We start from the raw sequence: 17622 nt of genomic DNA, 5'->3' as shown, positions 1-17622 counted from the left end.
GGGAGACTATCCCTGTAACTACTGATTGTAAGTCGCTCTGGATAAGGGCGTCTGATAAATGCTGTAAATGTAAATGTAAATGTCTTCCCTTGTAGCATTAAACGAGTCTAGCCCTCCTGGATACAGCTATGTGAACCAACCTCGATTAACTGAAAGAGGAGGTGGCGTTGCAGTAATTTATAATGATAACCTCGGTATAACACATAAACCCAGACATGGATTTAACTCTTTTGAAACTCTCTCTACCATCAAAACCCATAGTCTCGCAAAATAAAAATCCAAAATTTTTTCCATTAATTATTATTTCTAACCTCCCTAGACCTTACTCTGAGTTTCTTAGTGAATTTAAAGATTTTTTTCAAACCTGGTTGTATCTGTGGTTGTATTTTCTGTTTATTTTGTGTAATAGTTTAAATGAATGAACTTCAAACTGACGAGAGAAAGAGTGAATGCAGTGCATTGTCTACCGTGTTAACTGCAGAAAGTCTATACTGACTGAAGTTTTGCTTCCATGCTTTACTGCTGCAGTTAGTGGCAAATGTCTTTCATTTCTAAAAAAGAATAAGATCACTGCATAAAGTAAATTAACTCCTAAACGACTGCTGAATATAAATTTTTCAAAAATGTATATTTATAATAGAAATTTCTTTGGAGGTAATGCAATGTAAAATTGTACATTTAAAACTGCAAATGTTTAGTTGTTGTTTAGTTGTACTTAGTTGTTATGTACAAACCTGTAACACTGAAAGACAACTAATGGTGTTGAAATGATCCATTCTGATGATAATATACTAATGCTATCATGATATATAGTATAATGGATGACACATGCAATTCTAATGAGCGTATGTAAATAATTCAACACTGTGTTCAACTAGATACTGGCAAGTTAACTGATATGTTGTCCTGTAACACATGCTACATGGAAGATCTTGCTTATTTGTAAAACCATTAAATGAGTACTGTACATATAAATTACTAAAATATTACTAACATATAACTTGTTACAATAAATATAGACTCTTTTTCCACTTCCTTGCAGTTATTCATATATATTCCTGTATTCACTTCCCCCCATACACTAGGAAAAAATTAAGACTGATGATGCTTTTTACATTTTTATGTTTTATTGGACTTTTTAGGTTTGCTGAGGCAGACAATGTCGGTGCAATCTATTTCTTGTTACTGGGTATCTAGGGTTAAAAACCCATGCAGTATTAATAAGCAGATCACATCTCTCCTCCCATACTGTTCTCCAGAAGCAAACCACACAGGTTTTTGTGCTACTTTACATTTGTTTTTGAAACAGTGATCATCAAATAAGTGATTTTCAAAAATAGCATATTGGATAATTGATTTGGAGACAAGTCAAGACTTTAGGTTCTAGGTCTTTGTGGGAAAGTCTCTTTAGGACTTGTTTTATGGTGAGTATAGTATGCACCTGGTTAGTCTGGTATAACTGCTGATTACTGTGACATTTTATTCATTTAACATTGTAATGATGATGGTGTGTTTCTATTTTTGTATTCAAAGTAACAATGAAAGACCCGAAAGTTCTTCAATAACTTCCTTCTTAAATCTTCATATTTTTGTTTCCTTTCTTGAAATTTACAGCTAATCATTTTGCAAAGATTATAATCACATACAGCACAATGTCATGTTGATAATTTGCACATCTTGTTTTATCATCCCTCCTTTTTTTTAGATTATGTGATTATGTAATTTTACATTATGTGAGTTTGAAATGTAATTGCTGTTCATCTTTTTTTGTATCCTCTTCATAGGAAAAAAATGCTGGTATTCCTCTCCTCATTATACAGTAAAACTGCTACACAATCAGCTTAGTTTATATATTTTTGAAAAGAAGCAAGTCACAATGGTTTCTGAAAACCCCTAATATTAAATTAACATTAAAATATTTTTTTATAGTTCAATCCCTATTGGCCAGGTTAGGTCTTGCATAATCACAATTTTGAATATTGAAATTCAAGTAAAGCCTTCTTAGTCAAAACATAGGATAATATAGCTCTACTGTACGTTGTACAAACTTAAAAAGCTATTGTGGCATTAGGTAGAGTGGTGGACAGTCTAATACCCAGCATTTTTGTTTTTAGTTTCTACAAATGGCTGGACAATCAATTCTGGTATAGATCTTAAAAGCAGAATGGTCTTATGACGTTTGTGTATTGCAGAAGTAAAAGAAGATTCAGCCATGAAGCGTGGAAAGTCACGAACACCCAAGGATGACAGTAAAAGTCAAGGTAAGATCCTTAATACAAATAAAAAAGTGATTAAAAATTTGTATTTAAAAAGACTGTAAATTGTTAAAATGGAAGGAAAAGAGATCTGTGTTATATACACAGATTTCTTTTTTACTTTACATGAAAATATAACTTGCTAAATTTAAAAAATGTTTTAATAATATAACTTAGTTTTGTTAGTGGGTGATATCAACCAAGAAAGGTTTATGACTGGTCATGATTAAAGACCAATGATTGGTCAGTTAAAAAAAAACAACAAACAATATCTTTCCCTGTAAAAAGCCTAACTCATTCACGAAAACCCTGGCTGACTACCTAACCCAAGAAAACATACATGGGTTGTTGCCTGCCCTCTTCTCCTAGGGTGTATAACACAAGTTCAACCTACTCCCTCTTATGCCGGATCTCAGAGTTTTAGTGTTGTGCAATAAACCGATGGTTCTGATTGTACATGCTACCCAAAACACTAGCTGATTGTGATTCGTAAAAACAGCAGTAGTTACTGAATTGGAACACACATACACCTCGAAATGCTGCACCACTTTGCTAATGTCTCCTTTTTGATTGTACAATAATGTGCCTGGTGCCATTTGGCGTACCTCTGGTAGGACTGAGGGGGGTCAGAAAAACCTGGGAGTTCTAGTGTTAAACGTCGTAGAAAATTAACTTGACAGGGGCAGGCAACCTAGAAGGTAAGGTAACAGACCCGTAATCGGAAGGTTGCCTGTTGAGCAAACTCCCTCAACAGGACAATCAGAATAAACTCCCACTCTTTTTCAAATAATGTGATTCAAAGATAAACGTTCTTTAAAATTCAGGACCTTGCTGGCCACACACCATTTTCCAAACAGGACTGCCTGTTCCTGTGTGAATTCGACATAAGTTTGTGAAGTGTTTTCCTGGCATTCCTAAAACGTTGACTATATGCTTCTGGCACCAATTCATATTTGTGTAAAATGGCGGCACACCTCCTGTGATCTTTCCACCAGCTTACATTGGAGTAAGAGTTACCAAACTTCACGTGGCCACTGCACATTGCTTGCGATGCAGTCAAACACACAAAAAGTATGTGTCCACCTCAGTTTCCTGGAAAGGTGGCACTAGCACAAAATGGATGGAGTTAGCTGAGACGGCAGGTCTACCAGGTCGGCATCTGCCCTAGGGCTAACAGTGGCAGCAATCCTCCACCCTCAGCGCACAGAAATCGACCTCTTTGTCCAACTCCAACCGGCACATGTCAATCCTTTCCTGAGCCTCCAGCTGTAATCATGCAATGCGCACTTTCATGCAAGCTCAATCTTGTGACCCATCTGACCATGATCCGGGGTTGTAACACAGCAGCATTACTTTAACCTGCATACCTGCCAGCCCAGGGTGGTGGGTTAAAAGCAGATCACTTAACTTTTACTTTAATCTGCACGTACAGTGTTACCCGCCAGACTCTTGGGGGCTCTCGGGGGTGATTACATGTAAGTTCCGTTGTTTGTATTGTCCTCAGTTTACATTTACGGCATTTGGCAGATGCCTTTATCCAGAGTGACTTACAACGTGCTTTCAAGTTACCATCGATGAAGAGATCAATTCCGGTTCACTAGGACCCCAACTATGAATACAATCTTTTTATTCACTCTGTTGTAGATTCTGTACACAAGTTCGACAATAAGAAAGTTACAATTTAATCTAAATATTCTTTAAAGAGGAAGGTCTTGAGCTGTCGTTTGAAGGTGCTCAGTGACTGAGCTGTTCTGACCTCGAGGGGAAGTTCATTCCACCACCGAGGGGCCAAGACGGAGAAGTCAAGTCAAGTCAAGTCAACTTTATTGTCAATTCTGCCACATGTACAGGACATGCAGAGAATTGAAATTACGTTACTATCTGACCCATAAAAGTAACATTAAATACAAAAACAGTAACAGTAACGAATACAGAGTATAAATACAATTTAAAAAGAAAGGCACAATATACAATTTTAAAAACACCATATACAAATAAGGGCACATGGTGGAGAGTGCAACATCAGGAGAGTGCAAAAACCAATAGTGCAACAGAGTTTTAAGTTTAAAGTGACGAAGTGAAAGTGAGGTAGATGGCAGACCAGAGCTGCACAGAGTGACTGGTGCATGGTCAGTTTGTGTGATTTAGAGTTCAAAAAGTTTGTGGAGCAGAAGAGGGGAGTGAGGGGAGTGGGGGCAGAGCCGGGAGGGAGTTGAGTTTCCTGACCGCCTGATGGGTGAAGCTGTCCTTCAGTCTGCTGGTCCTGGCCTGGAGACTCCGCAGTCTCCTCCCTGATGGCAGCAGGCTGAAGAAGGTTTGCATTGGGTGGGTGGGATCAGCTGCTATGCCGAGGGCTTTCTTGGTGAGGCGTGTACTGTAGATGTCTTGGAGGGAGGGGAGAGGGACACCGATGATTCTCTCAGCTGCTCTTACTGTGCGTTGGAGAGTTGTTTGGCAGGACGCATTGCAGGCTCCAAACCACACAGTGATGCAGCTAGACAGGATGCTCTCGATGGTTCCTCGGTAGAATGTGTGCATGATGGGGGCTGGTGCTCTTGCTCTTCTAAGTTTGCGGAGGAAGTAAAGACGCTGCTGTGCTTTCTTGGCCAATGCAGTGGTGTTTTTTGTCCAGGAGAGATCCAGGAGAAGAGTCTAGATTAATGTTTTCCTTTTACCTTTAGCGATGGAGGGACCAGGCGAGCAGTACTGGGTTGACAGATAAGGGCAGATTCGTCTGATATTGTAGAGAAGGAATCTACATGAGTGGGAAAGGTTGCTGAAAAGCAGCATGTAATTCAGAGGGAGGAAAGGAGAAGAGGAGTTGTGTGTCATCAGCATAGCAGTGGTAGTGATAATCCATGTGAGGAAATGACCTCACCAAGTGATCTCATGTAAAGGGAGAAAAGGAGAGGACCTAGCACCAAGCCTTGAGGGACACCAGTGGAGAGTCTACGTTAGGTAGAGGCGGATCCTTTCCAAGTCACTTGGTTGGCTTTAACAGTTGGCTTTAGTTAAACATTTATTTAAAACTAATGTAAACAGGTGGATCCCAGAAAAGCCAAAAAAATTATGGATCCAAAATGAAAGTGTTAACTCCTCAAGAGTGGCTCCCAGAGGTGATATGAGATGCTCATTAACATGAGAAACGAATAAGTCTTCCGGACTGCTGAAAAATCATTCAACAGTCTAAATTAAAGTGTTTTAGAGAAGACAAGATTGTGAAATGCTGTTATCACAGTAAAAGCTCCCTGCTTTGGACAGCCTCAAATATTAACTTGGCCTTGTTGACTATTTGTTTTCTTTGTTTTTTTGGTTTATTACATAATTATTTCATAGTCCAGTTCTATAAGGTAAGAAATGCAAGACCAATACCAATACTTACACACCAGTAAGTGTGTCAATATTTGGCTGGACAAATGAAATGGAACCGTTTATGAAAGTACTAAAGAGTGTGTTTCTTAGAATAAGTTAATTTATATTGATTACTTTAGCTTACTTTCAGACATGCAGATTCTGCAATGTGTTTTTATATTTATATTATTATTGTTAACAATAATATTATTGTCTTACTAATCCGTTCACCAAAATGTTTTTAGATGAGCCAGCTATTTTGGAGACTGAAGACCTGAACCAAAGATATGATGGCCCTGATCCAGACACCATTTCTCTTGCCTCTGTAACCGCAGTAACAACCAATGTCTCCAACAAGAGGTAGGCTCATATATATATATATATATATATATATATATATATGTATATATAAACCTGAAAATTACTTTGACATTGTGGAAATGGTAAGTTTGTAAAAACCCTCACCAAAGCCATCCATGATCTTGTATTTTTTTAAGCATGAAAGAATCAGTAATCTTAACATAAACCACATGGGAGTACTGATTAAAGCAAATATACAATCTAAAAAGGCCAACTACAATTGGAGAAGACAGATATTGGAAATATTAAATGTGTTGTGCCTGTACTTGTAAGTATTCAATAACAAAATGATTTGTAGTATCTTATTAAAAAGTCAAAGTCAACTTTATTGTCATTTCACCTTATACAAGTACACAGAGAGATGATATTGCGAAGCTTCGGGGATTCACAGTGTGCAAAAACTAAGTAGTACAAAAGGACATCATGACAATATGACAAAGGGTATCTTGCACTGACCCATTTTATAGTGCAGGTCAAGGCAATCTAGACAAACCAGGCAGACTAGTAGCAGCAATATGGCAATATGTCGGTGTCATAACCATGTGCTGACGGGGGAAGGAAGTGGGTTTTATGGAGTTCCGATCCATTAAGACGAATTGGTGTCAGCTGGAATGAAGCAGTACTTCATAATCAGGTGCATGGGCACCGTGGCATCACAGTATGAATATATTTAGTATGTAGTGTATATGGAATATAATATACTATAATAATAATGATAGTAGTATCAGTGAAATGACATGATATAATAATAATATCACAGCAGCACAGTGAGAGACATGAGAGATTACAGTGCAGAGTGCACCAAAAATTTAATCTGCAGATGATTTAAGATTTCAGATGTGGTTGCGGTAATGTGGATCCAGGGGGCTGGACATATTGACATTCAGAGACAGTTTGTTGTTGTAGCACCATGCTGATAGCCTTTCCTTCTCCTCAGTGTATACCGACTCATCATCCCTGCTTATCAGTTCCAGCATATCATATCATCTGCAAATTTGTTGATGTGGTTGGTGGTGTGTGTGGCTGTGAAGTTGTGAGTCAGCAGAGTGAAGAGCATGGGACTAAGCGCACATCCCTGTGGTGCTCCTGTGCTTAGTCTGCTGATCTGAACTGCATTCCTGATTTAGAACCTTGTAATGTTTTTACCTAGCCACTCCTTTGTTGCACATGTAGCCAATCTGCAGCTCCGGCCACACTGTGTTGTGCTCTTATGCAAGACAGGAGTAAAAATGATGACGCTGACGACAGTTTCCCGTGTGCTGTTTTTATTGCCACTTTCACAAAAAAATGACAAAGAACAATTTACTCCTTGTGCATAAACACCAAACCAAGTGTAGAAATTACCTCTACAATTAGTGCAGAAAAAGGGGACTCCGCAACAACAAGATGCCCTTGCCTCTCTGGTGAGCCTGGGGGATCTTCAGCTGACTTACTTTGAAAAATAAATGAAATCCAAATGCACATAAAGAAAACAATTACACAAAACACTAAACAAAGGAGGTATGGATCGCTTCCACTCGCCCCCAATTACACACAATTATATATAAAAATAAAACAGCATTAAGACTGTAATGATTTTTCTGTCAAAAGAAATACACATTACATTTCATAAACATCTCAAACTGCACAACAATAACAAACAGGGGAATCATTACTTATATGATGTTCTAAACACTCACACTCAACACAAACCCAGCAAATCCCACAATGTGACCCGGAAGTTCCACACGGCTTGCTAAAAACTCGGTATATCCTTCAATGCCCTGGTCACACGAATGAGTCTTCAATTCTGGAAACCCAGGTATCCACACCCAACATCATAACCTGGAATTTCAACACGGCTAGATACAAATCTGTAAGGTAGGTCAAATAAGGTCAATGAAATGAAAAAAAAAAAACACAACAGCTTACCCCTTTCAATGTTCCCTCTGGCCAAACAAAGACAGGGTGTCACCCTGCTTAAAGAACCTGTGAAGTTCTCTTGGAGTCTATGGCTACAAATAAATAAAATTACATTTTGAACCCTGTGACAAAAAAATATACTTTCACCAAAAAAATTACATAGCACGGTTTGCAATTTTGATCTTCACCACAGGAGTACAGCTACATTAAAGAAGAAAGAAATAAGTCAGTCGCTCCCTATCCTATCTGTTTTTGGGCTACCCCTAATCAGCATTGGCCTTGGCCTTGGTTGCTGCTTTTTTGTTTGACCTCGATGCTCTTTGACCCCTGTGCTTCCAACAATGTTGCCTTTGCCTGCTCCACGGATGTTCCTCGCTCTCCCAGTATGACCCCTTTTGACCTGACTATTCTCCTAACTCTGGGACTACAGCCTCAGGTCCTCCAGTCTGAATGCTCTGTGGTGACATGACATGCACAGCCTCTAAAACACACATACAGACAGATATAGACAAAATTTCCAGCAGTATAAACCCATAAAATTATGGGGCAGTGGTGGCCTAGCGGTTAAGGAGCCCCATAATCAGAAGGTTGCCAGTTTGAATCCCGAGCCGCCAAGGTGGCACTGAGGTGCCACTGAACAAAGGACCGTCCCCACACACTGCTCCCCGGGCGCCTTTCATGGCTGACCACTGCTCACCAAGGGTGATGGGTTAAAAGCAGAGGACACATTTTGTCCTCTGCTGTGTGCACTGTGTGTTGTGATGTAGTGTATCACAATGACAATCACTTCACTTTCACTTTCATTGCCAAAGTGAGTGTATAAGGGATTCAGTCTCAAAACAAACTTACAAATTTATCTTCTTTGATTTGGATGCGTTGGAAGCCAATCTTACCATTTTGTGTCTTACAAGACTGTGAGTTAGAATTGCCCCCATGACTCGTCTGATGCACTCTTTTACATCTGTGCCATCTTTGAGAGCCAGTGCATTAATCTGTGAATCAATATTTCTTTGTTTATGTATCAGCAGGACAACATACACCGACCCTTCCAAACATTTCCCATTTTTAGCCAAAAAAACAAACTGGTCTGTGGCAGGGCATTCAGGCTGTCACAAACTACAGGACAAAAATCTCTGCCTGTGACAGTGACCCCTCCCTACCAAATGTGCAGAATGACTTCTATGCATGATTTGACACACAGAACAATGTGACTGCAAGGAAATCCAACCCTCCTCACAGTAATCAGGTGCTGTGTCTAACCATGGTGGATGTGAGGAAAACTGTTTGCACAGTTAACTCATGAAAGGCTGATGGACCAGACAACATCCCTGGAAGAGTGCTCAAAGAAGCAGACCGGCTGGCAGATATTCTCATCGACATCTTCAACATCTGACTGAGCACCGCTGTTGTTCTAAAGTGTCTTAAGGCCACCACCATTGTGCCCGTGCCCAAGAAGTATTCAGTGTTGTGTCATAATGACTACCACCCTGACCCACTGCAATTTGCCCTTCATCCAAACCGCTCCACAGACAATGCCAATGCAATCACCCTGCATCTGCGAGGGTACTGCAGTCATTAATGGCAAGTTTAAGGAGCTGAAGTTGTCAGACTACAAAGGAACCTAGTCTTCTTTTTCTATCCTCTTTACTTTTGTCCTCACCCACATGGACAATAAGGACTCATGTGCACAAATGCTGTTCAAAGACTTCAGTTTAGCATGGTTGGTAACACAGGTTGAATCTCTCCACCTGGCCATTGGTCTGAGGGTGGTAGCCAAAGGAGAAACTGCAGGTGGAACCAATGAGGTGGCAGAAGGCTTTCCACACTGCTGAGACAAATTGGGGTCCCCACTATTGGCAGGATGGTGGTCATTACGTTGGCTTCTGGGAGACCGGTGAAGAAGTCCAAGGCGAGGTGGGTCCAGGGACGATGAGCAATGGGAAGAGCATGCAGGGGACCGACAGCAGGAGTGTTTGGAGTCCTCAAGAGTCCTCAAGCGGCCACTCCTCAAGCGGCCACTTCACTGCTAGCAGCTCAAGGTCCCCCACCCCGTAAAGCTGTTGCGTCAGAGTAAACTTCCGTGAGAAGAAGCAACACGGGTGCAGTTTCTAGTCTGGGCTGTGTTGAAAGAGGACAGCGGCAGCACCCACCTCTGATGCGTCCACTTCCACAACAAATGGAAGTGAAGAGTCTGGATTTTGAAGGACAGGAGAGGTGCTGAAACAAAGGCACAGGGACTTGAAGTCATGGTTGGCATCTGTGGTCAGATGAAAAGGCAGTGTTGAAGGTTTGGTGAGAGCAGTGAGTGGTACTGTGACTGTATTGTAGCCATGGATGAAACGACGATAGAAATTCGCAAACCCAAGAAACCGTTGCAGTTGTTTCAGCGTCGTGGGTATGGGCATGATGCCAATGCTTCCAGCTTCTTGGGCTCCATGGCCACTCCCTGGGGCAAGATGGTAAAACCCAGGAATGTGGTGGAGCACTGGTGGAAGGTGCTTTTTTCCAACAGTACAGTCGGTGGGCGAGCAATCTCTTTAGGACTGCTCTCACATGTTGGATGTGGGTTTCCAATGCGGGCGAGTAGATGAGGATGTCATCCAGGTAAGCATACATCCACCATCCCAGCATGTCCTGGAGAGCATCAAATATTCGTGAAATACTTGGCCCCACAGAGGGCATTGAGGGCGGTGTTAGTGAGTGGCAATGGGGTTCGTTTTTTATGGATGTTCTCAGTCAACCATCCATGCATCCTGCATGGGTTCCCCCCAATTGTTTGGAGGAATGACGGTGGTTTGAGTTGGTGAAAACGGAGGATGACCGGAGTTGTAGCCGCAGTTTTCGAGTGAGCCAGCAGGCGGCGGCAAGAGCCATCTAATACTTGTGATAATGCACTTCTGTCATTAGATGCTGAGAAAGTGTTTGATAGTATTGAGTGGTGGTACCTGTTTACTACTATGGAAAGAATGGGGCCTGGGGACTGCAGTTTGGAGTTTTTGAAATGGGTCCAGATTCTGTATGCAAACCCTTCAGCTGAGATACTAACGAATGAAATAATATCTGCCCCTTTTAGACTCTATAGGGGAACACGCCAGGGCAGCTTTTCACCCTAGTGATCAACCTGGTACGGTGCTGTACCAGGGCCAGGAAGATAGTGAAGGACCTCAGCCACCCCAACAATGGACTCTTCTCTCTGCTGTGATCAGGGAAGCGCTTTCGCTCCCTGAAGTCCAACACAGTGAGAATGAGGAAGTGCTTCTTCCCGCATGCTATCCGAGCCCTTAACAACAACAATACATAGAACTCCAATACACTCCAGCACTTTCACTTTCAATCACTCTGGACTCTTTGCATAAAATCACTTTGCACAAAATATTTGCGCGTTTTTCTCTTTGCACAATCTCTGGTCTTTTTACTTTTTTTTTTTATCTTATGCATTGTCTTTCACTCATTTGCTCACCTTTACCATACCTGTTACACATATTTTATGTTAAAGACGTAAAAGTGTAATATTTGGTTATGTTTGCAATATTTGCATACCTGTATTGGTCTTCATTGTATACTTGCAACATTTGCAATACTGTGGACTGTAGCAGTCGCAAAAAGCATTTCACTGCATAGCATAGCGTGTATGACTATGTATGTGACAAATAAAATTTGAATTTGGAATTTGAAGGCAATTTGTAAACATACACATATTTCAGGTATTACAATTGGCCCTACAGAACATTTTATTTCATTATATGCCTTTCTAATCTAAAAAGACCTGACCGCGCATTTGGACGCAGCAGATGGTGCCCCGCTGAGATCAAAGGATCCGCGACTCGCCGGGAGGACGCTGCCAGCTTCCTTGTCCCTGGCCAGCCTTGGTTTCATTTTCTGCAGGGTCCCGACCCCTACCTCTCAGTCCCGTGTCTGGTGGTGTTGAAGGTGAGGAGCGGCCATTCAGTGGGGTGAGCCGGAGATTGACAGTGAGCAGTGGGCGCCTGCGGACGAGGTGCCAGGACCACACTGGCCCGAAGCCTTCTGCGCAGGACTTCCGCGGCTCATCCATCATGAATACTGGACCAGTCATCCTTCATTTATCATTCATCTCAGCTGTTCTCATCTTATCTCATCTCATCTAATGTCCACTCGAATCATTAAGACTCAGTGTATGGACTTCCCTCCCTCCTTCGTGGACTGCTTGGCCTGGCCCGCCAGGGGTCGTGCTTAAGAGGGGGGGTACTGTCATGATCCGGTCTGAAAGGGGTGGACCAGAAGCATCATTATGGACACGTAATCTAGACCATGACACTGGACTACATTCTGGACTTCTCCAACCCTACAACTGTAGGACTTATTATTATATTGTACAAATCATCACCAGCTCTGCACTGACACCATGTGCAGGCTCACTCTACCCTGGAAGGGCGTCCCTCTCTGTATCCCAAGGTTTCTTCCTTTCTTTTTTTCTCTCTCCTAGATTTTGTGGAGTTTTTCCTTTTGTGCAGAAGGGTCAAGTGTAGGGCTTGTCAAAGCCCATTGAGACATACTGTATGTGGCTTTGGCCTATATAAGAAATAAATGTTGTTGTTGTTGATGTGTTTTAGTCTGGATGGTCACTCTTTTGTGGAACTGATGGACATTCTAAATATACAGACAAGTATCTTATAGCTATTTTTTTATTATTTTTTTTTTTATCTTTGATCTTGTGTTCATTTAAGTATTATTATTATTATTATTATTATTATTATTATTATTTAGCTTGTTTGTTTTTTGTTAGGTGGTTGTAAAAGATTGAAATTTAAATCTATATGATATGTTTAAAAAAAAAAAGTTGTGAAGAAAATGGTATATCCATTTTTAATTTAATATTTAATTATTTAAAATCTAATGCAAGTATTGCCTTCATTTTCAGGTCTAAGCCAGATATAAAGATGGAACCAAGTGCTGGTAGGCCAATGGATTTCCAAGTAAGTGTTAACAAGTGTCTAAACTATATTGACATAAATTATATTACTAACCGGATTCCAAAAAAGTTGGGACACTAAACAAATCGTGAATAAAAACTGAATGCAATGATGTGGAAATGGAAAATGTCAATATTTTATTTGTAATAGAACGTAAATGACAGATCAAATGTTTAATCCGAGTAAATGTATTATTTTAAAGGAAAAATATGTTGATTCAAAATATCACGTTGTCAACAAATCCCAAAAAAGTAGTAATAAGAGGCTGGAACAAGTAAATTTGAGCATAACGAAGAGCTGGAAGACCAATTAACACTAATTAGGTCAATTGGCAACATGATTGGGTATAAAAGATTTTGCATCTATCATCATCAACTGGTACCAAAAGTACAGAAGGTCACAGTTGTGGAACGGCCTGCCTGTCAGTATCCGGGACTCAGACACAGTCTCAGTGTTTAAATCCAATCTCAAAACCTATCTGTTTTCTCTGGCTTTTTGTTAAAATCCTAGACGCTCATTTCACTTCACTTTGACGCAGTGTCAATTATAAAGTCCAGTTTATCAAAGAGTCCCCCTGTTAGACACAAAGTTAAATTCACCCTAGTTAGGCTGTCCTAGTTAGGGTACCGGGCCACTGTAGCACCAATATACCACATATTTCAGTATCGGTCGTACAGTGCAACCGTCTGCCGCTGCTTCTGTTTGTTTTTCTCCGAGACACGGAATCAAACACACAGACAACTGGTCTCTTCACCCCAGTGAAGAGACCAGCAAATAAATCCTGGTTACTGACAACTGCTAAACAAGGACATACCATGAAACACACCAGAGGGTCACCACAGCCACCACCACCGTTACAACTACAGCTTCAGGGATCTTCAAGTGGACCAGTAACATCATTATGGAAACGTAATCTAGACCATGACACTGGACTACATTCTGGACTTCTCCAAACTGTAGGACTTATTATTATATCATCCCCATTTGCAGGCTCACTCTACCCTGGAAGGGGGTCCCTCTCTGTATCACTCCTTCCCAAGGTTTCTTCCTTTCTTTTTTTTCTCTCTCCTAGAGTTTTTTTTTGTGTGGAGTTTTTCCTTGTGTGCAGAAGGGTCAAATGTGGGGGGTGTCAACTGTACATACAGTATGTGATTTTGGGCTAAAAAAAAAAAAATGTTGTTGTTGTTGTTGTATCAACTGTGCATAACATCATCCGAAGATTCAAAGAATCTGGAACAATCTCTGTGCGTAAGGGTCAAGGCCGTAAAACCATACTGGATGCCCGTGATCTCTGGGCCCTTAAACGACACTGCACCACAACCAGGAATGCTACTGTAAAGGAAATCACAGAATGGGCTCAGGAATACTTCCAGAAAACATTGTCAGTGAACACAATCCACCATGCCTTCTGCCGTTGCCAGCTGAAACCCTACAGTGCAAAGAAGAAGCCATTTCTAAGCAAGATCCACAAGCTCAGGCATTTTCACTGGGCCAGGGATAATTTAAAATGGAGTGTGGCAAAATGGAAGACTGTTCTGTGATCAGACGAGTCACGATTCAAAGTTCTTTTTGGAAATATGGGATGCCATGTCATCCGGACCAAAGAGGACAAGGACAACCCAAGTTGTTATCAATGCTCAGTTCAGAAGCCTGCATCTCTGTTGGTATGGGGTTCCATGAGTGCGTGTGGCATGGGTAGCTTGCATGTCTTGAAAGGCACTGTCAATGCAGCAAAATATATTCAAGTTCTAGAACAACATATGCTCCCACCCAGACATCATCCCTTTCAGGGAAGACCCTGCATCATTCTGCATCAATCACAACATCATGGCTGCGTAGGAGAAGGATCCGGGTACTGAAATGGCCAGTCTGCAGTCAAGCTCTTCAACCTATAGAGAACATTTGGCACATCATAAAGAGGAAGGTGCGACAAACAAGGCCCAAGACGATTGAACAGTTAGAGGCCTGTATTAGACAAGAATGGGAGAGCATTCTTATTTCTAAACTTGAGAAACTTGAGTGTTGTAAGAAGAAGGGGAGATGCCACACAGTGTTGAAAATGGCCTTGTCCCAACTTTTTGGGGATTTGTTGATACCATGAAATTCTGAATCAACATATTTTTCCCTTAAAATGATACATTTTACATGTTCTATTCTGAATAAAATATTAGAAGTTGGCACCTCCACATCATTACATTCAGTTTTTATTCACGATTTGTACAGTGTCCCAACTTTTTTGGAATCCGGTTTTTATCTCATACACAATAAAATGATGACAAACACCTGATATATCTATACGAAAAGGTCAGTGTCACAGTTATTGAAGCCAGACAGCTAGTGGGATTAAACATGGACCCGGCAGTTTGTGTTGAAATTGGAGATGACAAGAAATATACTTCAGTGAAAGAGTCTACCAACTGCCCTTACTACAATGAGGTAAAGACAATGTTATTGTACTATACACGTCAACTGATTAATGCCAAATAATTTACTAAAAAGTCAGAATGTGAGCTTTCATTAACACCTCTTTTTTCCCATCAGTATTTTGTCTTTGACTTCCATGTTCCACCTCATGTGATGTTTGACAAGATCCTTAAGTTGTCTGTGAGTTAAACTGGCATAAACTTCTGACAAATAATGTAAAATAACTCTCTATCTAGTTCTTACTGAATGATTTATTCCTCAGGTAATTCATTCAAAAAATCTCTTGAGAAGTGGAACACTGGTAGGGACTTTCAAACTTGATGTGGGAACTGTGTATTCCCAAATTGGTAATGCTGTCAGTTTATTTTATGATGCACTTTGGCTTAAAGCATAAAAGAGAAACAGTTTTTACAGTCTAAAGATGAAAATTGTACAGAAATTGAATGCAAATTTGTTCCCTTCTTCCTAAAAGATCATCAGTTTTACCACAAGTGGGCCATTTTGTCAGACCCTGATGACATTACAGCTGGTTGTAAAGGCTATGTGAAATGTGACATTGCTGTAATTGGAAGGGGTGATAATATAAAATCTCCACACAAGTCCACTGAATCAGATGAAGATGATATTGAAGGGTAAATACAGTTATTTTATATGTTATACATTATAACAAATGCTTTAACAAATGCATTACACACTAAAATACATTTATTTTGGGTTTATATAGGAACCTTCTGTTGCCAGAGGGTGTACCTCATGAAAGGCAATGGGCCCGTTACTATGTTAAAATCTACAGAGCAGAAGGACTTCCAAAGATGAATACCAGCATCATGGCAAATGTGAAGAAGGCTTTCATTGGGGAGAATAAAGATTTGGTTGACCCTTATGTCCAAGTGATGTTTGCAGGACAAAAGGTCTGACACCTATCTGCACCAATATGGTCTATATTATGCAGCTGTGTAATTCTGTTATATTCATATACATATATGTGGGTGTAGGGCAAAACTTCAATTCAGAAGAGCAGTTATGAGCCAATATGGAATGAGCAAATTATCTTCACTGAAATGTTTCCACCCCTCTGCAAGCGTATGAAGGTTCAGATCCGAGACTCTGACAAAGTGAATGATGTAGCTATAGGAACACATTTCATTGACCTGCGAATGATTTCAAATGATGGTGATAAAGGTACAAACAATCTTTATGGTTCTTTGTAAAAAGATTTATTTTTGTTATTAACATGGAATATGTAAGTAATTGTAAAAAGAATATATACAAATTAACCCTGTTATTCTTCATATAAAACCCGACAGGCTTTCTCCCTACATTTGGTCCTACCTGGGTGAACCTGTATGGTTCCACACGAAACTACACCCTGATGGATGAATACCAGGACTTGAATGAAGGTCTGGGTGAGGGTGTGTCCTTCCGTGCCCGCCTGCTAATGAGCCTGGCTGTAGAGATCACTGACACTTCCTCCCCGGATATTTTAAGCTCCACTGAGATCCAGGTGGAAAGTGTGTCCAACATTTCTGAGGTACTCCTATTTAAGTTGGTGTGTGCTAGAGTGAGGTCTCCATTTGGCAATAGCAGTGAACTAGATAAAAGTGAATTTATTATTATGAAATTCATGTTGGCAGGGCCAGCCTTTTTAGAAGTGCAATACAACAGAACAATCAGTTAAACTGGTAATCTGTCTAACTGCACAGCCTCATTGTATGTTAAAGCATAATAGACATAATAGTTAATTACATTTCATGGAAGAATATATATATATATATATATATATCCTCACAAACACACACGCACGCACACATATACATACATACATAAATATATACTGTGGTTTGTAAATGCAGGTTTAATCGGTTTGTAAACTGACATAAATGTAACTACACTTACATTTGTGCATCACATAATATTTTGGAGTCAAAAATGCATTTCTGAATTGTGTTACATTTGTTCCTGAATCAAGAAATATATATGTGAATCATATATCAAATGTATCTATCCGTGGAGGTCTGGATTTGGGGTCACAGTGGAAAAACACACTACACTCTGATCCAACTTTGACACCATTTGCAGATCCAACTCAAAATGAGCCCCAGTAGTGTGTGTGGCCAATACTGACAGATTTCAGGTGATCTCCTGGCTTTCTATGCCATTTTGCACCTTGTTATCTTCATGTGCTTAATACTTATTCCCTGTGTTATTTCACTTTATTTATTATGATTCAACTTGTATACTTAAACGTTCTGATATCTTTGTATGAATTCAATATTTGGCTTGATGGCAACATCTGGTGGAAATTTTGTGTCAATAGCCCACTTAGAAATCCCCTTACTGATAAAAATGCTGATTTGTCAAATACTTATTTTTCCCGC

At 40.3% G+C, this 17622-nt stretch overlaps 1 protein-coding gene across 3 annotated transcripts in view; it reads left to right on the top strand.

Annotated features, from left to right (window-relative positions):
* The first annotated feature begins 1250 nt into the window (after positions 1-1250).
* The window catches only part of LOC114784829 (otoferlin-like), a 101290-nt gene continuing 84918 nt past the window's right edge, over positions 1251-17622 (top strand). For all 3 annotated transcript variants that reach the window (XM_028970560.1, XM_028970582.1, XM_028970571.1), the window contains exons 1-11: positions 1251-1424; positions 2193-2261; positions 5852-5966; positions 12769-12823; positions 15125-15256; positions 15362-15424; positions 15507-15591; positions 15717-15876; positions 15969-16155; positions 16240-16426; positions 16552-16775. In XM_028970560.1, the coding sequence (XP_028826393.1) occupies positions 2213-2261; positions 5852-5966; positions 12769-12823; positions 15125-15256; positions 15362-15424; positions 15507-15591; positions 15717-15876; positions 15969-16155; positions 16240-16426; positions 16552-16775 (1257 nt within the window). In that variant the 5' untranslated portion in view covers positions 1251-1424; positions 2193-2212. The remainder of the gene's footprint in view (positions 1425-2192; positions 2262-5851; positions 5967-12768; positions 12824-15124; positions 15257-15361; positions 15425-15506; positions 15592-15716; positions 15877-15968; positions 16156-16239; positions 16427-16551; positions 16776-17622) is intronic.

The sequence above is a fragment of the Denticeps clupeoides genome, chromosome 1 (assembly GCF_900700375.1).
Source record: "Denticeps clupeoides chromosome 1, fDenClu1.1, whole genome shotgun sequence".
Lineage (NCBI taxonomy): Eukaryota > Metazoa > Chordata > Actinopteri > Clupeiformes > Denticipitidae > Denticeps > Denticeps clupeoides.
The sequence above is the reverse complement of the archived record's forward strand: the minus strand, read 5'-3'. Positions and strand labels throughout refer to the sequence as shown.